We start from the raw sequence: 23,798 nt of genomic DNA on the forward strand, positions 1-23,798 counted from the left end.
GGAAATCTTCAATGAAAAGAATTTATTGGAGTTACGCTGACTACAGGCCGGCATTGAAATTCGAGAGCATGTAAATTCTATGGTGCGCGTCGATGTGTTCTTCGCTACCATATTTATTATCGACCGGTTAAAACGCCAACAAAAGGAAGAAAAAAAAATAGAAGAAGAAACACGAATGTATGCGCACGAACATCCAATGACTCGAGTTCGTCTCCTGTCACAACAGAGTGAAAATCCCTTCTATACTGAATCTTTTTAACCGCTCTATATATGTGTCCCGTAAGACGATACTAGACAGCCGCAGGCCAAAGAGAATCGTTTCGTCGTCAAATGTCAAGCCTAAGGTGTAGTAGAACAGTCACTCGGGTTACCCGAATGGGAAGAAATAGGAGTCGGTAAAGAATGCAAATGATGAACCCCTCGTAGACTTCGTTATTTTTATATTCAGCGATGACCTCGGAAGATAGAGCTATCTCGTTAAGATAAAAAGGAAAAAAATAGAAAAAGAGAATGGAAATCTCGTGAAAAAAGAGTTATTTTCCTGGAGTTCCCGTAAATACTCTCTAAATACTCCCTTTTGTTCGTTTTACCTTATTTGGAAATTTCGTATACCAGTTAGTTACGTAGGTAGTTAGGTAAGCGGTGGGTAGGTTGTTACGTTTTATTTCGTAACAAGACGAGTTTTCCCAAAAGAGAGAAATTTTACGAAAATCTCCGAACTACGACAAATTACTCACGCTTAAAGGAACTTAAAATTATATGACATAGCTTTTCAGCTGGAGAACTTGACCGAATAATAGACATAGTATATATATATATATATATATATATATATATATATATATATGTTGGCAATGTCGCATCGTACGTTTTTATTGCAGAGAAAAAAAAGAAGAAAACTACGAATCAGGGAAAAAAAAGAAAAACGTTCATGATACCAATTTCTTTTCTTCGTGCGCTATATCTATACGTATGATATAAGAATTTATTTGTAGGAAAAAGTATTACGTTCTCTTACGATTGAAAATAATAGAAAAAGAATGTTTTCTTTTGAACGCGAAAGAGAAAAGCACGAAGACTTCTTGCAAAATGCATTCGAATGAGAACTAGTCGACCTCGTTTTTAAGTCGGACGTGGACGCAATAACAGAAAATATTCGGTGTATGCGAGGATACGCTTCTGGTAGCATCTTAAAAAACTACGAGCTTATGTTACTGAAACACAACAATGCATGTGTATGAACTTCCTGAGCGAACTTCCATTCCGAAACATCCACTTCTTTTGTACATTCTCGTGAATTTGAACATTGAGATCATCATGAAAATTGAACATAGTTTGTTGCTACGTCCAAATTCTCTTTATTTTTACAACGCTTTTGAATTTTATGTATGTACGTGATATACATGAATGTAAGCCATTAAATTTGATCAATGAATTTATCAACTTTTTTATCCGATCGAAAAACATCAGCAAAACTACGTCAAGCGATTGAGGTCTCTTGAGTCGTACGTTTTTCGTAAGTCTTACCCTTTTTTTATAAATTAAATAGATTACCACGGTGGTCATTTACATTTAGATCGAATTCCATATTTTTTGGCCTTGATCCACCTTGGCCTCTGGAGCCTGGATTTGATTATTTTTATTTGCTTAACAAATCGACCAGATCTTCTCGCTATATCATCTTTACATATCAAGAATTATCTAACTTTGTAATAAACCATAAACTCCTAGGTCGTAATGATACGTGTATGTATATACATGTATAGACATGATATGCATTAAGAGAAATGGAATGGTTCGATCCTCATATTGTTCTCAGATGCTGTCTTTGGTCGATTAGTTCGTCTATCAATAGGACACCGCGAGCTTTGTCTATGGATGAATAGGAAATCCGATAACCAGAATGGTGCAATTCAAACGAAAGGTAATGGTAGACATCCACGCGGCAACTCGAAACGTGCATAATTAAGGTAGGACAAAGTATCTCGTTGCTTTGAGATACGGGTAAAAGGTAAATAAGTTCGTGTATGAGTAAGTTGCGAATAAATAAAATTTATAATTAAACGAGAATTAAAATACGGCAGATCTGCGGATTTCACGTAGACATTTTTCTATTTCTGCAATTTTTTTTGTAGAGTTAGTGTTACAAATAACTTTTTGTATTGTTATTGTTGCTACAGTATTATTATTATTATTATTATTATTATTATTATTATTATTTTTATTTTTATTTTTATTATTTTTATTTTTATTGTTGTTATATATTTACTGTATCGTTTACAATCAATTCGTTAGATCGTACACACCATATACGTATAAAGAGATACACGATACAGTTAATAAATCTAATTTATGATTTTCATATACCTATGGGAATATCATATTCGTTTACATCATATATGTGTATAGTTTATTATCAAGTAGATATGCAAGATATTTGTAAGCCTGCATCGCTCGATTCGTCTCTTTTATAAATGATCCTCTTACTATCGGATATCATTTCCATTCCTGATTCGAACGTTATGTGATTTATCTATGCGGATTTCCATCTTCGACGAAGTTTAGGTATACGAAAAGAACTTTGATAACATAGAAATCGAATAATATAATAACGCGATTTAAAAGAAGCTTTCGCTCTGTCAGCTCAACTTTCAACATAAAAAGTCACGATTGTTAACGATTTTCACTATTCTTACACAATTTTCCCATATCGATAAAAACGTTTCAATCGATCGAATACTTTTTAAAAGGAAAATACGTTCTCTTCGTATACACAAAGAAGACTAGCTTATCCGAATAAACGCGTTTTTGTGAACCCACAATTCCATGCGTGCAAAAGATCTAATCTTTCACTTATCGTCGACGTCCTTTCATCGACGAAAACTATGCTAAATTCAATTTAGCATGAAAACGAGATAAGCTTTTACGTTGCTCGGCTCTCTTTCTCTTTTTCTCCTACACAACCACACACATACATACACGCGCACATGTACATTGAACATTATTGAAGCACTCGACACAAATACATTTTTATTCTTGATCTTTAAGTCATCTTGACGATATGATTGAATTAACGGCAACGTTAAGATCGATATAAAAGCTTTTAAATATTAATGGTTTTTTCTGTTTCGACATATCTTTCAAAGAAATTCATTTATGTATATTGTGAAAAAAAAAGAATTTAAGGAATCCGGTTCGCGTATTTTCTTAACCTTGATTTCTTCTCTTCCTTCGATATGGTCAATGATTACAAATTTCATCATTAAACGTATGAAATAATCTTCGATGGAATCTTGAATCATTAAAGCGATATGTTAAAGTGATATGATGCTATCCGATTTGATCTAAAAAATCGAAAATCGCGATCGAGATATTATCTATATAAAACATTCGTAGTTGCGTTTAAACACGTTCGTTGAATCCGAAATATTGGACATGAATTTTTTATAACCGCATGCACAAGATCTCAATAAAAGTGACGAAAGGAGCTCGTTCGCATCTCCATAAAAAATGCTGACCGTGATTCAGAGCAATGATTGGACCCTTTAAGTCGTCAACGTGGACACGTGTGTTACGAAATTACGATTCGATATGCTTCGAGTGATAAAAATCGAGTCTGCCTGCTGTCTACACATATGTAGTAGGAAAGTTAGATTTTTATTCGAATGACAAATCGTTGCTTCGGTAATTTATGCTAGTCTAAACAAATGCGAGAAGGATGTTCGTCCGATCTGCGCCGCGTTCGTTAAATACTTCGTTAAATATTTCCAATTTGTCTCTAACTTTAATATACATATACATCTCTAATCTATATGAATAAATAAAAATATAAATATACTCTCTATATATTAACAGCCACGATTATGTAGAACAAATAATTTTACATTAATATACAATCGTTTAATACGATTATTACACATCCTCCCGCGACGACGGGATTTATTATACAACCGAGCGAACACCCATCGATCTTGTTAACATTGAATAATAAATTTTATCGACCGGACGTATCTGGCATATATTTCTAACGATAAGCTGACAGTAGATAGATTATCTAACGAAATACGTTTAACACGTGACTTAAAATTTTATGAATCGGAGGAAACTCGAATATGTTTACGCATATTCGATCTTCTCTCGTTCGTGTTTCGATAGACACTCGCATGCCATATAAAAGCCAAAAATTGACGAATTCGTCCCAGGACGCAGTTAAGTATCCTTGATTCGATGAATTTGCACCTCGAAAAATAGCGTTGGAGAATAGGAAAACATTATAAAAAATCTATTCGCAAATCCTGAGAATAATAACGCGACGGTAATTCGCTATGTTCTTTTGTCCTTTTGTTTCTAAACTACCGAGGAACATTAAAAAATAATAATTATAAAACACGACGTGTTTCTTCGGGCCGCATCCTAGGACGACAGTATCGTATTCTAACGACGTTGATTTTATTATCCGCTTTAGGTTTCATCGTCGGCCTCGTTGCAAGTACAATAATATTACATAGCTAATTCGTTATTACATAGATATCTCTTACACACAAATCGACAAAGTTCTTCAGCGTGTTACGCGGAGGGTGAGTTTTCTACGTTAAAGCCTGGACCACGATACGCGACTGTGCGCGATTATAGAATGATATCGAGTAATTACACGCATGTATCGCATGTACCATCGACACGCGTAATAAAACTTTACGTTCATTTTAAAACGTCCGTCATTCCTTTCGAACAATCACACACGTAAAATTATTTACGCGTCCGCGTACGTACATCAAATTCAAGTCTCTTTGACGAAAATCGACGATCGACCGATCATAAAATTAACAACGATTTACGAACGATTTTTTAGACTCTGAAGGAACCAAAACAATTAACGCTCTTTTAATCGCGGATTAACGATCGAATTATAATCGGGTGCTATCGAACTATTCGGTATAAAAATAAATAAACTCTCTATTCTAAGAATAATGCAAATCGATTGCGAAAACATCTTATATTCTCTTACATCTAAGGGGATAGATCCTTATCCTCTTTCTTATTCTCTTTGTGCGCTCGCCATCGAAAGGATTGCGTGGATATTTTATTACATTTCGAGTCTCTTGGATGGTTAGAAAATTGTTCTATATAAAACCAGGATAAAGTTCTTCTTTGCGTATGTAATATGTGTAAAGGTATGTGTAAATGTAGGTAATGTATATATATATATATTTATATATGTATATGTGTGTGTATATATATATATATTTATTTGTATATCTATATTATATGTATATCCAGGTATATCGTAAGTTTGCCATCGCATGAGCAGTCGATATATAATACATATAACATGCCAATGCTCGTGCCGATGTACATTTATTTGACCATCGTATTTATTCGTTTCTTTTCTTACCTTTTATCTATCGATTCGTTGAAAGATAACGAGATAACCTTTGGTCTTTCTTGTAAGAAAAGATTTTCTCGTATCATTTGTTTGCCAATAAAGGCAACCATTGATGAATTTCACCGATGATATATAGTTGACACTCTGCTAATGGAAAGAAAAACATTTTACATTGCAGCAAGATCGTACAAAGCTTGAATAATTATTATATATATATATATATATATATATATATATACTCTACGATATATAGGTAATTACTCGTACAAACAATGAAATATATGGACCCGTTGTCGAACCACTGCATAGTCGTGATATAAAAGAAATACGAAAAAAAAGGAAAAAGACATATGCTTTATCGTATGATTATTGTGCAAATTTGCACAAAGAGAAGAGTATAATACTGGTATAATAATGCTCCATTACGTACGTATTTAGCTACGTGAGCATAGGAGAAGCAACGCTTTTAGCCGGACGCTTACCGATTGTACACATACATATATATGTACTTAGATAGATAGATATATATATATATATATATATATATATATATATATATATATTTACGCTTATGTCATTCGCGAATATCAAGCTCGTCTCCCCTATTCTTGAACTAAAACATTACACAACGCATAAATGCATCGGGTGTGCATGTGTAAGTAAGTACATAAGTTCTTTACATTGCTGAAAGCATTAATATAAATTTTAATTGACGTTGATTCTTCAGCATAACGAGTTCGTGCAGAGAACCGCTAAAGACTTTGTAGATAAGGGGAGAGCGATGTTTGCCGGATTGGATCCTTGCCAAAATGAATCCTTGACTGTGCATAGGTATATACAATATATATGTATGTATATATGTATGCATAATTACCTACTCTTTCGATTTCCATAAATTAAAATATATCTGCGTTTGATGACATATAAAGTTTAAATACACGCATGTATATAGGTTATCACTTACGTTGATACTTCAGATTCGTCCATGCGAGAGAGAAAAAGAGAAAGTAAGAAAAGAAGAAATAGAGAGAGAGAGAGAAAGAGAGAGAGAGAGAGAGAGAGAGAGAGAGAGAGAGAGAGAGAGAGAGAGAGAGTACGATATAAATGCACACAGAAACAAGGAAAAAGAAAGACGAAGAAACGAGTCTCCATCTTTTCCAGAGAGACCTTAGAAAGACGTAGAAAAATAAAGATGTTCATTGCTTGATTTCCTTTCCTTCTTTCTCACTCTTTCTAAAAGTTGAATCGAGCACGTATGTATGTACTCAAAGTGTTTCACTTACTTACGACCTTCGATGGTTGCCAAGAGAAATCGAGAAACTATACTCCTATCGCACTTACATCCACGACGCAATGACGGGAACGATCGATACTTGTCCGGTGTTAAAGAAAGATACGAATATCGCGTCGAAAAGTTGAAATCAAATTTCGAAGGAACGACCGTAACCATTCCAGTTCGTGATATCTAAAGTGCAACGTTCGAATCTTTTCGTCTACGAAAGAATCTTTTCGATAAATCAAGCAACGAATTTTAGGGTCTACCGTACTCGATTGAACGTTCTCATAGAAAATGTTATATATCACGGTCGTAAAGAAAAATTTGTAAGGGTCGAACGAGATCGGGAATTTTCTTGCGATGTTGTTTCGTGCTTCGTACTTTTTTTGTTTTGTATTGGTCCATGGAACATCGCGCGTTCAACGCGCATCGATTGAAAAAAGAAAAAGAGGAACATTCGTTACTATCGTAAAAACGATTCCTTTTCACAAAAATCCATTCTCCAACAACTAGATACAGAATGGACAAATACGTGGCCCGTTGACATTTATCGATCCATCGACTTTAAGCTTCTCTCTCTCTTTATTTTGCGATCATAATTTTGGGAAATTCTTTGACGAATTTCGAAAAGAAAAATTTTCATTGCTTTGTCCGTCTTCTAATAAAGCTTGCGCAGCTGGTTCGTCGGATAAACGGATCATTTGTTTTCTATCTTTAATGAAAGCGTTAGAACAGTCCGGCTATAATGGATCTTTTCTACTTAACGATACGTTACCTGCGCAAGCCTCTTCGTTCGTCTCCCATTTATCCGTTCTACCATCTCCATCATATATTTCTTCTTTCTCTAAGCTTTTCCCAATTAATATCATACGATTACTCGAAAATCATCACGTACGATCTCTCTTACGATATCGACATGCAATGAATTCGAAAATTTATCGAAAGATCGAAAGATCGCTTATTATACTCGTCATATATTTTTTTTCGAAGCAGCAATGATCTTTTTTTGTAAAGAGCGAACTTTATTTTTGTTAGTTTGACCGATAGTTTGGAATTCAACGAGCAAGGTACTACTTTTTTTTTCTCTTGTCCTAACTCAACCCCCACCACTCCACCCGCCCCAACTCGTTAGGATCGACCAGGAAGGAGTCGATTTATCTTCCGTCTATTTTCCTAGTTCCTCACAACTCTATGATATCAGGCGCACGAAACTGTACTTTGCTGCTATACTTCACCTCCTGGACGACCTCATTACCTCGCTCGTTCAAGCCCTCTCCCTCCTCGTCTTCCTCTACCTCCACCACCTTAAGCATTTTTCCTCCGAGGAAATCTCTATCTTGGTACCTCTTACTGGCCGTTGACTTCTCTCGAATGATTCTCGATCGAACAGAACGCCGTGGTTATTTGTATCTGAAAATAGTCAAGCGCGTTTTATTAGCCAGCGCGGAGTTCGAATATATTTAAGTACGTAGACGTTTTTATTATTTTATTAGCCATTACGATCAGTCAAATCGTAAAGAGAAAAACTGCTTAATAAATCCAAATTTACCACGTAAGATTATTGGCTTGGAAGATTGATGAACGGATTTTAAGTGAACTCGTGATAAACTGTGTTACGTAAAACGGAGAGAAGGAGAAAGAGAGAGGCAAAAAAATGAAAAAACAAGAGGGCTATTTTTCCCCGATAGAAAACAAGTAAAATGTGACATAAACGAGAAAGACGAAAAAAACGGCGACGCACCAGTTCGTGTAAATCGGCGTTCTCGTTTCGTGTATTTGTTTTACGTGTTCGTAGTTGGCCTCCTTTCTTCACCGACTTTAGTACGAAAAGTAGAGAGATAGAATAGCGCCGCATACCGAAGTTAAATACAATAGCATTTGTAAATAAGAGAAAACTCGACGCGAGATAAAAAAAGAAAAGGTAACGAAAAAGAAATAAAGATAAAAGAGGAAAAAAGAGAAAGGAAAAAAAATGGATCAGAAATTTCTTTGGCGAAGATTCAACTCGCCAATTTCCTCTCTGTGTTACGTTCATCGCAATTTTCTACGTAGGATTTATTTCCCAACCCTTCTTCGATCGTGCTTACCCTCGAAACATTATCGAGCGTACGCGATAGCACCACGACAAACGCGAGAAGGGGAAACGAGAGCAAGCTAGGAAATACAGGCATTTATCTCACACGCAACCAAGTCAATGAGAAGGGTGAAATGAGTGGGAGGAAAGGGTGGTGGATGAGAGCGATTCGAATACGATTCAGACATGTCGTGTCCTTTATCAATATCGCAAACTTTTCCTTATTTATGAAAACTTTTAACATTGACGAATGACGGAACACATCGACCTGCCATAGTTCTAGTTAGGCCAATGCATTCTTCGAACTAACGAATATTTTTTTTTTTTTTTTCGATTAACACCACAGAAAAAATGATCTTCTTGTAAACATACAAACGTTTGTAGAGTATCTATGCGATGCAGAAAATGATCTATGTAATTATGCATATGTAGACGTACATTATACATGTATGTATTCGGTTGAACGACGTCAATTAAACCTCTGACGATCGATGTGAATGCATAAAATGCACGTGGAAAAGCATAAAAGCGGACAAAGCTGGAATATCGATCGGCCGAGACAAGCTACGTCCGATCAATTTCCTTAGTACTTTCAACAGCTTGCTTCTTTAAAAAGGATCGGCAAAAGAAGCAAAGAAAATTGTTCGATCGATGTAACGTATAACGTATAATACAATTTTGATTTTGAAAATTATATAGATCGACGAGTTTTTGACTTTTTTTCTGATATCATTTCCGATTGGTTTCTCCTTGTTGATGTTTATTTGATGAATGAGAAATGAAATCGATAGGATTTAATAGCGAGGAATAGACTTACCTTTCGGGCCAAGGACACGCACAAATTCTACAAAATGCTAGGCCAAGAGAGAGCAAAAGACTCGCCGCTATCGCCACGTAGACAACGCAGAGGTGAACCAAGGAGAATATGTAGAGGGTTTTGTGGCACCATCGGTCGGGATCATAAAGCATGGGTGCATATTCCGGCCATTCGATGCTGAGTATCCAATAATTTCCTGAAGCAAAAGAATGTTCTACCACGTGATGGGAAGGAAGCAGTCGGGTCTTTTAAATATTCCTCGTCGACAATTTGAAAATTTGAAACGTATTCTCCTTTCTTACGATTCTCGGTCATCGAGGCAAAGGAGAATTTCATAAAGCATTATAAATTCCGTCTACGTCGTCTATTGAAATTCGAACGACATTATCATATCACGCAGCCGAATGGATTTCAAAAATTTCGAAAAACTTTACCAATAAGAAAACTATTTCGAATATCAAATAAGTCGTTTCTAAGTTAATATTTGGCGTTATCTCGTTAAGAAGTTTCTTTTTTTAGTCTATTAAGAAATGTCTTAGCATAATTTACCTAAAGCGAACCAACCGACGAGGAAGCACGAGAGAGCTATCGAAGCCAACTTCATAGGTGAAACGTAAGATCTGGTATTAGGAACGGTAAGAGCTTCCGGTCTTCTGGAACGTATCTGAGAGTAAAGTGACCAAAACATTCTAACGGTGCCCAAAGTACCACCGACCACCATGTAGAGAGGAATATGTGGTTCCCTCGGGCAGTCTTTGATGAATTGTATACCTGAAGTATAAACAAACTTAACAAATTAATGTACGGGCATGTGGAAATATGAAAATCAGTGAATGAGAAAGTTTGCAAAGCTTATATATTTTCGAGCGATCTTTTCATAAAAACATTTCCTCTCGACCCAATTTTTTCTTTAACTATTCCTTTTCGAAGGAATTAACGCAACGTGGTTGCTATTGTTATTGAAAATTTTTATAAGATAAATTTGCTGCGCATGCTTTCTGCAGGGAATCTACTCGAGCGTTTTTTTATCCGAATAGAAAATATAATATATCGTTTAATCGTGACAGCATATCCTGAGAAATTTAACCTTTCTCAAGCAGACTGCAGAGTCAGCGTTCGGAGCTGTTTGCATACGGCATATTCGTACTGATTCTAAGAAAAGCTACGATTCCTAGTAGCTCTATTGAAGACGCATCTTGCTCTTAATAAATCAGATCAAGAATCTATGCCCACGCGACTATGAGATACGATTATGAAACTTCACAAATAAGTTCGTCCGTTGTAGGCGTGTCACGATATCGGATCGCGTGCTTTAAACCCAAGAGAGCCAATTAACTTGGCAATGATGCCGAATGTCCTCCATAATTTAATCCTTTTGATCCTATGCTCCTAGAAGATTTCCCGAGTGTCGGCGAAGTCGGATAAACTACGTCGAACTTGGTTGAAAATAGAAAAACGACGTTGGATTAGAATAGGACCCGACGTCGAATGTCTTCAACCCTTTCTCTATCACGGGTTTCACCGCAAATTCTAAGACGTTAATTTGACGCTTTGTTCCATTAAGCGAATTATCGATTTGTTATTAAAATTATATCAAATTAATATAAAACGAGTTATAAGTGAAAAGGGTGAGGATAAAGGGCGTTGATTTAAAGACATGGAATAATCAAGATATGCTACGTTTACTTGAAATACTTAATTCAAGCAGAACTTTATCTGGGTGACTATAATCACCCTTAGTATACAGCAAACGTACAACGTTGAATGACTACCTTAGTCACCTTTGGTACATGCAACGTACGTGCAACGTTGGGTGACTATAGTCACCTTTGGTATACAGCGAACGTTCAACATTGGGTGAACATAATCGCCTTTGGTAAAGAAAGGGGTAATGGTGTTCCTAATTAATAGCAGTTCTTCGTACAGAAAATGGCTGTTGACAGGTTCGAACCTTTCGCTTCGTTCCGATTTCTTTTTTTTCTCTTTAACGATAGAAAATATTCCGGCACCATCACGAGTGAATCGATGAGAGATATTTCGCTTTCACGGGGGTACAAAGGAACTCTGGCATTCAATACGAAGGACCACGGAAGCTGTCGCTTAACACGCAGAACGTCGTCGATTTAATGACTAAAGTATTGGACTATTGGAAGTTCTTAATAGACTTTAGAGGATCATCAAACGTCGGAGCATCAAAAACAATTTTAGCGAGCCGTAATTGAAAGCTTGGGTGGATCGAAGGAAATAATGGAAGTACTTAATAAATAATAATAAAAAGTAAATAACTATTTTACATCGTCTATCGAACTAATCGTCGAATTCTATAAAACGTTCGTGATGACGTATAAAGACGTACGTAAGTTACACCGGCTATAGATATTCCTTAGCGAGCTTTTCTTTTTTTAAAGCTGGATAGTCTTATATCTAGGTGTAATAATATTGGTGCCGACGAAATCCATAGATTTTTATGAATGGGATTTAGAGAATAAACCTTTTTCAAGGGTTATCGATTACAATATTTTTTTGTCGAAGCAAACAATTTTAGAACCATTTCCACTTACCTAAAATAAACATCAGAATAGGCATAGTAGAAAGGACAGCAAGACATATGGTAACTATCATCGTTTTGCTAATGACCCTCAGAGCACGGAAAACGAAGTCGCACGTGCCGTTGGCCTCGAGATGGGCGTCCTTCAGTTGAAAGACCACGGAACCGTAGGTCGCCACTCCGAGGTTTGCGGTTTCCGAAGTACCCTTCTCTGGTATTTTGATAATTCCGGCGCACAATCGACGTGACTCGTCGCCTGAAAACTACAATTCGATTCGATGCATTCGAATTCTCCAATTTTCATTTCAACAGAACACTTATTGACCTATCGAGCTGACATTAAACATTTTCAATTTTTTATTCCGCCAACGTGAAATGACGTAGAGAGAAGAGAAAAAAGTAGATAAATTGAAAGAGTATGGGAGAGAGCACTAAGGAACAGTTCAGAGCGTAACCGAGCGAGAGTCTTTTTCCAGGCGAGAAAATGCATTTTGTAAACAGCGTTACTATCTGGCGCTTGTCGTATAACGAAATTCTTGCGAAGGCATACGAAGGACTAACCTATTTACAGTTTGCACATAACACGCGGTCCTGCACCTAGCAGGATATGGAAAAAAAAAAAGAAAAAAGAGAGAGAGAAAAAAAAAAGAAAAGAAAAGAAAATAAAAGAATGAACTCAACGTTATTCTGTCCTTACGATGTCTTTCAAACGCTCAACGTAGAATCATCGATTCTTATATCTCAAAATTTAATATCTTGCCGTTAGGAATCTTAATACTTCCCCTTCAACTTATTATATCGCGATACAAGAACCGCGTTAAATTTGACTGGAAATATTCCTGTGCTTTTCTAGGCGGAAGATAAATAATTACGTACCTGAGAAACAGAACTGCTTGCTCGCCTGGATTCCGTCCAAGAATTCCCACCGTGTGCGAGATTAATTTGAGCACCGTTCCCTGCTGATCTTACGCTACTAGAATTCATATCCTTTTGACGATAGGGCGAGGAACTACGGCTTCTCACAGTTCCTACGACAAATAAAATAATTCGAAGGCGAAGTCTTGATGTTTATATTCTTTGAATTTTCTCTCTCTCTCTCTCTCTCTCTCTCTCTCTCTCGCTTTCTCCATATTTAATCGACTATCTCGAGAGGTACGAGAAGATAAGCATAGATTCACCTTGATCGGCGGAAGCTCTTCTCGGATCCTGTAATGTCAAATTGCCTTTGGTAATTCTTCTATCCAGTCCTCCACCGAGACTACCCCTGGGACTTCTGTCGATACTCTCCGGAGCTATACTTCCCCTAGGACTTCTGTTTCCCTCGTCGTTGTGACCAGCGATACCTCTGGAATGCTTTTCCAAATCGTTAACGATGATGCTGCCACGAGGAGATCTATTCGTTTGTTCGTGGGTAACTATCGAGCCACGTGGACTGCGATTTCCCTCGGGACAAATAGACCCTCTCGGAGAACGATTCGGATCTGGCACGATCGAACCCCTCGGAGATCGATTAGGATCCGGTGCTATCGAACCTCGCGGACTCTGATTCGCGCATTCGGAACTTAAAGATCCACGTGGACTTCTATCCATTTCTAACGGCGTCGTGGCACCCGCTCTTCCGGTTCTAACCATTTCAGGACAAATGGATCCACGTGGACTACGATCAAACTCCAGGTTCGCTATGCTCCCACGTGGACTTCTGCTCGAGTCTGGTATCAAAGAGTGCCTGGGACTACGATTGCCAGTTACATTTCCATTTTCTGCCATCAGAGACGTCCTTGAACCACAGAGAGGTATCAGACTGTTTCGTGGACTGCGATTGTAGGCCACGTCAGGGACCAACGAATGTCTTGGACTGTGAGGAGTGTCCGGAGTCAAACTGTTTCTTGCCGATCTACTTATCTCTGGTACCAGACTATTGCGTGGACTTCGACCAGGATCGGGTATCAAAGAACCACGAGGACTTCTGCAGTAATCCTCCGGTATCAAGGAGTTACGCGGACTTCGAGCAATGTCTGCTGTTAGATTGTTGCGGGATCCACCATAATCCAGATCCGGTAAAATCCTTCGACCGCTGCCCTGCAATATACATAAGGAAAGATTTTCCTTTATATCTATTGGATTTCGATATCTGAAAGTTTTTATTATAATACGAAGAGACTGAGGATCTTATATATCGTTATTTTTATGGTATATAATCTCTCTTTTTTTCCATAAGTGCATTACATAGCGTTCATATATTTTTTCTCTTTTTTCTGTTTCTTCTTTTTTTTTAATTAAAACTATCTTCCAGTTTTAAGAAAAGCAAGTATTACGTGGGCAATGTCGTTCCGTGGGAAACCGTAAAAAAACTTTTTCGAACAAGCTGGAGCTACTTTCGTAAAACTTTGGAAAGACAATTTTTCTGAAAATCAGGTCGCGAGGCATGCATGTACATTTTATAAAGTGAAATATAAGTTTACAGAAACCTCTTCCGGTAAATCATTTTCAACGTCGAGTGCTATATTCGGTACGACGCTTCCTCTCGGTGATTTCTGTCTTTCCATCGTGCCGCAGGGACTGATCTGAGTCAAAAGATCAGGTTTTTCCGTAGCAACGCTTGCTCGCCGTCCTCTCGTAGCAGATGAAGTTCCAGCAGGATGACTCGAGTTTGCAACGCTTCGTGACGCCCTGCGGCGTCGCGACGACGCACTTCGATGTAACATCACGGCGACATCGTTTCAATCCTAAAACTTGACAAAGTTCTTTATATCAAAATTCGTAGATTGGTATCGCATTAATTTATTATGTCTACCTACTATTTGCATATGTTAACTCTTAATTGCCAACGTATTCTATATTTATTATAACATTAACGATGACAAAAAAAACCCCTACGAAGCATAAACACGTCGAATCATTTTTATTGACAGGATATAATTACAGCACCATCTTCGTTTCGTACAAGAGTGCTTTCGACTCGTTCACTATGATTAACAAAATTATAAGCGAACTTTTTCCTGACATTAAATATGATATCGCGTTGACAGGAATATCGAGTGTCGTTTAAAAAAAAAATGAAATATCTAGAGAAGTAAATAAATTTGTTGAAATTTTATAAATAAACTTGACACAAAATCGAAAGCTGATACGTCCGTGTTATAATCTCTAGTTGGATAACATTCAAACTCGAGAGACTTTGCAAGTGGGAGTAAGGACAACGATATCTTTGTACAAAGCATTCTTGTATGACATATTGCTGGTTCACGAGATAAGCCCTTGGTAACATATATTCTCATGTTCAACCCTCCACATGTAACTCCATGAGCTATACTACACTCTCTATTCTGGCATTCGGCTTCCACCTTGCAGGAACTTGTTATTCTACTATCGACGCACCGACCTCGGTACGTGAGAATAATCTTAGTAACCCGGGGAGCTTAGCAATGAGACGATCGTCATAAGTCCCTCGGTCTCATCCAACAATTTATAGCGTGAATCTACTAACCGATATATTAAAAATTTCAAGTATATCTCTAACGATTTTTTTTTCTTTTTTTTCTTCTACGTTTTTCATCCTCATCCATTATATTAAATACTATGTACTCTCGTAAGTACGAATATGCAGAATGTGTACGCACGATCTTTTGGGATAACGATCCGAAACGTCATAATGCTTTTATTGTGATTACTCCCAATGGTAATTGATAAATATATTGTTGAATTTTGCCAGAGAAATATCGTATTTATTGACTCGATCATTAATCGGTTTTTAATTTTTATCGGATGAATGTAAGAAGAAAAACAAAAAAGAGACAAATTAATCAATTGTTGGAAAATGATCGAACGTGTTTGTGATTCGCTTTACAAAATTCAAAAACAAAGGCATGAGATGTTCCATTATTCTCATAAAGCATTTAAATCGAGCCACTCTACATAACATTGGATTTCAATCAAACGGTCAACAATATGATTAAAATAAAATGTGGTTGTCGCGTCGCGATGAGACGGCTCGTCGGCCAAACAAAGACTTCGGTGGGCGTTCGTCGAGCGACCAAAATACTCTCTGTGGTTTACAGACAAAGATTCCATTAACCCGAGTATGGATCAATGACCGTATTTTCAGCTTTCTGTTCTTCAAGACCATCCTCTTTCCATGAGATTACCTTTTCTTTTACCATATCCTTTACAATTACCGAAATCCATTTGTTTCTTACGAACTTCTCAACTAAAAAAAAGAGAAGAGAGAAAAAGAGAGAAAGAGAGAGAGAGGGAGAGAGAATGATGGCCAATGGCGAGGGAAAAGAAGAAGTCGATTTAACGGGGCAAAATAAAAGCCAATTTCGAGAAGAACCTGTTCCAACCCTACTCTACTGTTTCCTTTCAATCTTTATCGCCGTCGAATTGTCTTAAGCAGAATGAAAATTCTATTTCTTTTCCTTCTTTTTCAATTACCATCTTCAAAATCGAAATCTTCGAATCGACTGGAACAACGTTACCTTACACAGCTTGGCGATATAAATATTCAATAATTGTTTTCATGCGATTTTATGAAAACGTGAAAATCGTAGATACAAGATAAATCAACCGATAAACTCGATGTCATTGTTAAGTTTTCGCGATATGAGCGTATTGTATATGCGTTTATCAATCTAATACAGATATGTCTTGTAAAGTATAATTAATTTCTGAAACGAGAGAAGTCAGTGACCTACATCCAACTATAAATATGGTATTGCTTTATGAGTATGAAGCTGCGATCTAGTGGAAGAAGCCAGAATGTCAGACACATCTTTGTTGGGTAATAAAAGGTTAGAGAAATTTTAAGGAGCTTTTAGTGTAACTTATCGTTCATCAGATTTCCTGATTTACGATATTGATTTATTGCATAGACAAAATATCGTTAGTTATGTTAATAAATATTGTTGTATCAAATAGAGAAAATATCGATCGGCGATGTTTTAATGTATACATACATACTTCCTCATATTTATCGTTGACTTCGTAATATTTAATTAAAAGAAAATCTATTTTTATGATAAACGCGTGTTCTTCCTTTTTTTTCGTTTTTTTTTTTCTTTCATTTTCTCCATTTTTCTCTCTTTCTATCTCTTTTTGGATCATTATCGCGAAATGTATAATAATTAACGTAAATGATAGGAAATTATCATGGAAAAGTTAGGTCATTTGCGACATTGCATTGGAGAGAAAAATGTTTGAACGCCCGTTTAAAATGAAGCGTACTTCAAAGCCAATCAATTAAAATGATTTTATCTTTGCAAAAGTGGACACGGTAAAGTGGCATATAGGGAAAAACGTTAAATTTACTGAAGCATTGCGTGCCGCGCTTTCACCTGCGCACGCAACAATCACTACCACCTACTATCGTAAACATTAACTCGATTCTTTCGTAGGAATGATTTTATCAAAAAAATTGAATTAAGTAATCCCTTTATTTTTTTTCTATATATTTAAGTAAAATAAATATACTCGAAAGAAATAATGTCTGGTGTTAGTCGTATCTAGCTTATAGTAATCAATATCATTGTTTGACTGCGATACTTCTATGTATTCTAAGCAGAATTTTAAAGTGAGAACTACTGGTAAGTAGAATTAGTTTAAATTTAAACATAGATAATAATTATTGTTTTTTTTTCCAGTGATCTACAACAAATTAAATATTATTAATATTGTTAATCATGAACACCTGTATAACACGTAAGTATATCGAGAGGTAGTATTTATAATTTGTGTAAGTAAATGCAACGCGCAAGCATATGTCCGATTAAATTCTGTGTATCAATAAGAATGGTTTATGATTATATACAAAATAATTGATTACGATTTAACCAGTTGAAAAACATTTACTCGATAAAAGCTTTTTCTGATTTAATTGCAGTACGAAAACATATCAAGAAATAAAAAAGATTCGAATTGTTTATTCGTTTATTTAACTAAATTAACAAGCGACAAACATCTGTAACGATTTATTCACTGTTTTTCTGTCACAATTAATAAAAGGTACGAATGAAATCTGATTTAAAGCTTTGTCTCAAAAATATCGGTTATTTTATTTTCTATACTTTCATTTTTCTACTATTTTTTTTTTTTTTTTTTAATGTATTTGTTAATTACACAATTCTAGCTAAAGCATCGAAGCGTCGGAAAATGTAATCGCAAAGTAGATAACATCAGCGTTAATGGAAACGCGTTAACGTCCATTCACGTGACGATATTAGATGATCTATTAACTAGATTATTTTTATCGTTACCACATAAACATAGAATTTGTTCATTCCATTAGCTTTCTTCTAATGTACATCAACGTAATGTACAACGTTAACATACGACACCGATGACGGCGCTGATTGTTGCGACGCTAAAATTTTTGACAGTAAGTTATTACACGTAAGCAATTTGATATTTGTCATGCATGCACCAAAAATTCAATTTACATGATAGAAAAAAAAAAAGACTCGGAAGCTCACCTCCGAGTAAAAAGATGAATGAAGTTTTGGATTCATGTTCCTCGGGACGGACTCGCTACCGTGTGTTTACAATGTCACTGAGGAACTCACAAAGCTGGTATAGAGATATTTCACTATGAGCAACGATAATATCTTTCAACGTTCATCAGCGGATATCAGCGAAAAAAAGGACAATAAAAAATATATGGAGGCATATGGATGTCAAAATGAAAAATCTTTCGAGAAGGTAGGCTTAGTCGTGTTAAGGGGTTTGTAAGTTATCTCACGGCACAAGTTACCTCGTTCGCGGCTTGAATCCAACTGAACGGCCCGTTCGAAGGAGCGCGAGCATATAATGCGGGGCGTATCATGGAACGTACAGACCCTCCCTCTAGCTCATTCTCACCCCCGAATCATCTTTATCCATCCTCACTGTCCTTTTTCCTTTACCTTACGGGATCCCTTCGATTCTTCTACCTACGTATCTTTGTAAGAGTATATGTGTGTATGTGTGTGTGTGTGTGTGTATGTATGTATATATAGAGCTATGGGTATATCGAAACAAGAATGTGTCCAATGATAGTGTTATTTTCGTTGTGGAAAAAGCACGTCATCGACCGTTCGTACTCGACGGTTCCTACATGGTTTACACTCGAGTTATTGAAAGATAGCTGATATATATGCATTTAGAAAATATGATCCATCGCGCGCCAATACTCAGCCTTTTTCCATACTTTGCTAAGAATCCTTTCGCAGTCTATTTATAAAAATTGATTTTTATTGAAGGGCGAGAAGAAGGCCGAGCGGTGCCTCCCTCGACGAAATTCCGATTTTGCGCAGATTCAATGCCACCAACGTTCTTCTATCTTTGTTGATTTCTCTCTTTTCTCTTCTTTTTGATCCTACATCCGTATTAAAAAAAAAGTCTTTTCAATCACGTTACGACATATCGTATCGTAAAGGTACTCAAACGATGTAAATAAAACGATCGATTTTGGGAATAATCTTTGGATCGCGTCTTGAGTGCTTGAATTAACATTTCAAATTTCTTATATGATATTCGACCATATTAATTATTTATGATATATCGTTACGGTATATGTATTATGTATTTATATTTAAAAATCGTATAGCATGATAAAATTATAATAGAATTTTGAAATACACTTTAAAAGTCTTTTTACTAGATAAAGATAAAGGAATGAAAACAATGTAGGACATCATCGTTACACACTATAATATTACACATTGAATTATCAAATTATCATCTCATGATCAATAATCCTACATAAATAAAAACTGTAATTTTCAGATAAAATAAAATATTGGTTTAAAACAGATTACATTCAGTATTATATTAGTAGTATCGTTTATATGTCGTTATATCGTATTAATTAATGTTTTAATAACGATAAATTAAAATATTTAATAATTATAATGGGAGTTTTATGTAATCGAATTTAATAAAAGCGTCGCATTTAACTCACGAAATTAATTTCGTTTCAATATTCATAGCAAAGTATTTGTAGATGTATTTACGAATCAAATTAAAATGCACAAGAGAGCGTGTAAACGAAATAAAAATCCATTGTACGTCTGTCGACGACCTTGAACCGAGATGACACTATCAGTTTTTTCAAACGTAGTACTCGATATTTTAAACTGCTAAACGTACGAATAGTCGGGCCTTTTACTATTTTTCTCTTTTTCTGTGTTATCTTCTTCTTATTAAAACAAGTTATAATGTTTTCGTTAAATGTATTATTGTTAAATTTACTTGCTGAATTTAACGTATAAAAAATAAATAAAAAAATAAATCTCCTCGCGATGAATAAATTTTAGAATACAAAAAAATAGAGTCATAGTGTCCTTTCATTATAACGGCCACTTGTTGGACGGAGTCGTTTGATTTTTCTCTCTCTTTTTTTTTTTTTTGAGAAGAGTAATTACATATTAACGCATTCATCATCAAGATATGGTCTTTCTAACGATAAATTAATAATAATGTCAACTTATCTATAATCAATATATTTTCATCATCTTTCTTCTTGATATTAAATTTCTTTTTTTTTTCAAATTAATCTTTCTCTAACTTAGAATGTTCATCGCTAATCTTCAGTATTAATCCCATTTATCTCTCTCCCTCAATACTTTCTGCGTTTCCATCTATGACCATTATTTTCTTTTTTCTTGAGTAGAATTGACAGTAGCGCTTATTTTATTATAGATTGTCTGTTGAAATAGTTAGTTTATATACTGGTTGTAGTTTTATTGATCCAGGATATTGATTTCAAATTTTATTTTATTTTTTATTTTAGTTGTTCGTTCTGGTCGTTAATTTTAATATTTAACTTCAGTCTAATTAGTGGTCTTGATTCCATTGATTAATTAAATTGTTAACTCTTCCGCCGAATTACTTTAACAACTCGATGAACAAATTGTTTCGATAAAACTATAAAATGAATATTTGCATCGATTTGCTAACGTGACTGAACAAAAAATATTCAGTGTATAGCAGTGACTATATTTCGAAATTCATTTTATTTTTTTACAGTTCAAAAAATAATATAAGGTTTCGCGCAAACACTGACTCTTCTGATTGCATTCCGCGTGATCACAACTGAAGAATTGTACAAATAAAAATTGAAAAGAGAAAAATAACAAAGGAAATGTATACAATAAATGTTCACTAAAATAAACTTTGACGTGTACACGCACTTTCTTAAATTATTTTATCAAAGAATCTATTACAATATTAAAATCATTGTCATAGTTATTATATGTATATATATATATATTATATATATATATATATATATATATATATAATATTCATAATGAAATAAAGTTGTATTGTATTTCTATATTGTATTGTATCGGAAACTTAATAAGAAAATAAGTAAACAAAACAAGAGGCGAGTGCATTCTCGACCCTGATCAGAGGTCAATGTTCGCTACAATTTCATTCAAGCGAAGTACTCGTTACTATAAAGCGTTTTACCGAACATTCTTAAAGTTTGCTGCATATCTCATTTTTGAGTATAAGAATAATTATTCTTATTTTAAAACATTTATCATGAAAAGAATAAAACATAGCAGATAGTTTCCTTTTGCATAACGAGTAAATATCGAAATTTTTTCTTTCTAATAATAATTGCGGACTATAATAAATTAATATTTTATTCGGAACAGGCGTTAAATATAAAATAATTTTTTTTAACATTTGGAGATCATTAAATTTTGAAGGCGAAATCATTGTCTTCATCTAACATCAACAAAAACGATGTTATTATAACGATGTTATTAAACAACTAATATCAACGATCACTCGAATATTTGTATTGCCAAAATGAAAACTAAAAAGTTGCGAAGTAGGAACAGTATTTGTTCGTTTGCGTTTGGCGATTTAAACAACAAATGAATTTGCATCGACTGCATCGAAGAACCATTATAGAACTTCTTAAAGTGAATAAGCACATTTCAATATAATTGTATTCTTTACTTTCACATTTTTCATGTTCGATAGAAGTAATCTAATACAAGTTAGAGAATATATTAAGTTAAGGATATATGATAATTAAATTTACAGAAACGATAATGAAATTTATAGTTATAAGAAATAGATTTTTGTATAGAAGTCCATAAATGGATCTTCAAATGCAGTAATCTCCACGTAGTTGGTACTACTTGTAATATAAGGAATCTAATATGATTACTATCGAGCGTATGGCTGTACATAATAGTTTCAACAATTATTCTAGATTAATTATTCTAATTTCTCCTGGGTGGGGCCTTTGGCGGATCTTTTCTTTCAGTACTATACTTTCTTTTTTATTTATGTTCGTCATCATATCTACATATTTCAGATTTTCTTTCTACTATTGTTGCTATGATTTTTTCATGTTATATTTTACGTTATATCTTACGTATTTCATTGCAAATAATATGCAATTAAAAATTGATAAGTAATAAATAGCTAAAATTTCAATCACAAATATATTATATTTTAATTAGTTTAAATTATGTTCCGATTTTGTTAATTTTTTCTTCTATTATATTTTAAGATCATCTACGAACGATATCTTTAACAAGTACTCTCAACAAAGTGTATGTTTCACCTTGTTTTTTAAACGATTTTTTAAATTATAACCATGTACTTCTTAAAATTTAATCTATGATCTATTTATAGTACTATTCTAGTCACAATTTATAATTGTGATGATTCTATTGGTAAATATTAAAAATTCCATTTTTATAAAAGATTGATGCTGTCACAAACTTCACAGATTTTTTTCTTATTAATTCTATTCATGTCTCAGTATTTCCTTTGGCATCTCTGAAAGAATAAGACTTTGTGTACATTGTAATATCATCTCTATATTAAGCTATCTTTGTCATCTCAGGAAGATCACTAAGAATATTCCTAACATACGAATTGTACAATAACGTACATACCAGTTTGTCAGCATCAAAAATGTCCCTTTGTCCTGTAATTCACCGAGAAAATTTTCTAATATCCAGATCATCAGAGAATGTTGGAATCCTATAGTAAATAGTTATAATCATTTTATTTCTTAAGATTAATCAGTTCGTAAATATAAACATTTCTACATTACCAGTTTATATTGCATATTAGGAATTTTATTTCGTTTGCAGGATATTTTTCTTTAAAGCATTGCCAACTTGCAGTTTATTTTAAATCGTATTTTTCGTTTCATACACGGTGCAGTTATTAATTTCCTTGTTATAAAGTAGTATTTTCTGTCTAACGCTATATGTTCTTCTTGGCAATATCTACGAATAAGATTAATGGCTCTTGAACAGACTTCTTTATTTCCATAGAGCGTTCCATCTTTCTTCTTTCTTGCAAAATTTTTCTCCATGGCCAAATTCAAGAAGTTAAAACATTTCAGTAAGCTTCATATATAAGAGTTAAAAAATACCTTAATATTATATATAAAGTAGAAACCATATACTTACATAAATCTTCTTTGGAAGAATAAAATTTTGATAGGTTATCATCGATCCACTCAGAACCCACACTATCTTTTTGACCGACTTGGCTTAGAGATGATAATTATACTCAATAATATATATATATCACTTTTTTCCTAAATTTTTTTATATCACCACTGCTTTTATACTATATTTATTATATTTTTTGTTTCCAATTTTTCCCGTACAAGAAAATATTATTTCCATCACTGCCATGATAAATTTAAAAGATGCCGGGTATCCTTGATGAACTTCGTAG

The 23,798-nt window shown here is 34.6% G+C and overlaps 1 protein-coding gene and 1 long non-coding RNA gene across 4 annotated transcripts; both read right to left on the reverse strand.

Annotated features, from left to right (window-relative positions):
• Positions 1-2,036: 2,036 nt before the first annotated feature.
• LOC122636004 lies at positions 2,037-19,016 on the reverse strand. Of its 3 annotated transcripts, none has more exons than XM_043826789.1 (8): positions 18,844-19,016; positions 14,567-14,830; positions 13,277-14,177; positions 12,975-13,126; positions 12,112-12,361; positions 10,100-10,321; positions 9,551-9,746; positions 2,037-8,069 (listed from the first exon to the last, which is right to left on the reverse strand). In XM_043826789.1, exons 2-8 carry the CDS (start codon positions 14,801-14,803, stop codon positions 8,060-8,062), a joined length of 1,968 nt encoding a protein of 655 aa, XP_043682724.1. In that variant the 5' UTR covers positions 14,804-14,830; positions 18,844-19,016; the 3' UTR covers positions 2,037-8,059. The 3 variants fall into 3 exon arrangements, with proteins under 3 accessions (XP_043682724.1, XP_043682723.1, XP_043682722.1); XM_043826788.1 differs by lacking the exon at positions 18,844-19,016 and adding an exon at positions 18,566-18,837 and having other exon boundaries at positions 14,567-14,824; XM_043826787.1 differs by lacking the exon at positions 18,844-19,016 and adding an exon at positions 18,566-18,837.
• Positions 19,017-20,556: 1,540 nt separating this feature from the next.
• Positions 20,557-23,731, reverse strand: LOC122636042. The gene is made up of 4 exons (XR_006328848.1): positions 23,525-23,731; positions 23,161-23,421; positions 23,000-23,087; positions 20,557-22,880 (listed from the first exon to the last, which is right to left on the reverse strand). It is a non-coding gene; the product is annotated as an uncharacterized LOC122636042 (long non-coding RNA).
• Positions 23,732-23,798: the final 67 nt, after the last annotated feature.

The sequence above is a fragment of the Vespula pensylvanica genome, chromosome 20 (genome assembly GCF_014466175.1).
Source record: "Vespula pensylvanica isolate Volc-1 chromosome 20, ASM1446617v1, whole genome shotgun sequence".
NCBI classification, from domain to species: Eukaryota; Metazoa; Arthropoda; class Insecta; order Hymenoptera; family Vespidae; genus Vespula; species Vespula pensylvanica.

Bases quoted from the DNA above. Each gene is read 5' to 3' on its own strand.
- LOC122636004 (XM_043826789.1), bottom strand. From the start codon at position 14,803: ATGTTACATCGAAGTGCGTCGTCGCGACGCCGCAGGGCGTCACGAAGC. The intron at 10,322-12,111 runs GTAAGTGGAAAT...TTTATACTTCAG, and splicing joins TATTCTGATGTTTATTTTAG to GTATACAATTCATCAAAGAC. The intron at 9,747-10,099 runs GTAAATTATGCT...CTTTTGCTTCAG, and splicing joins CGTCGGTTGGTTCGCTTTAG to GAAATTATTGGATACTCAGC.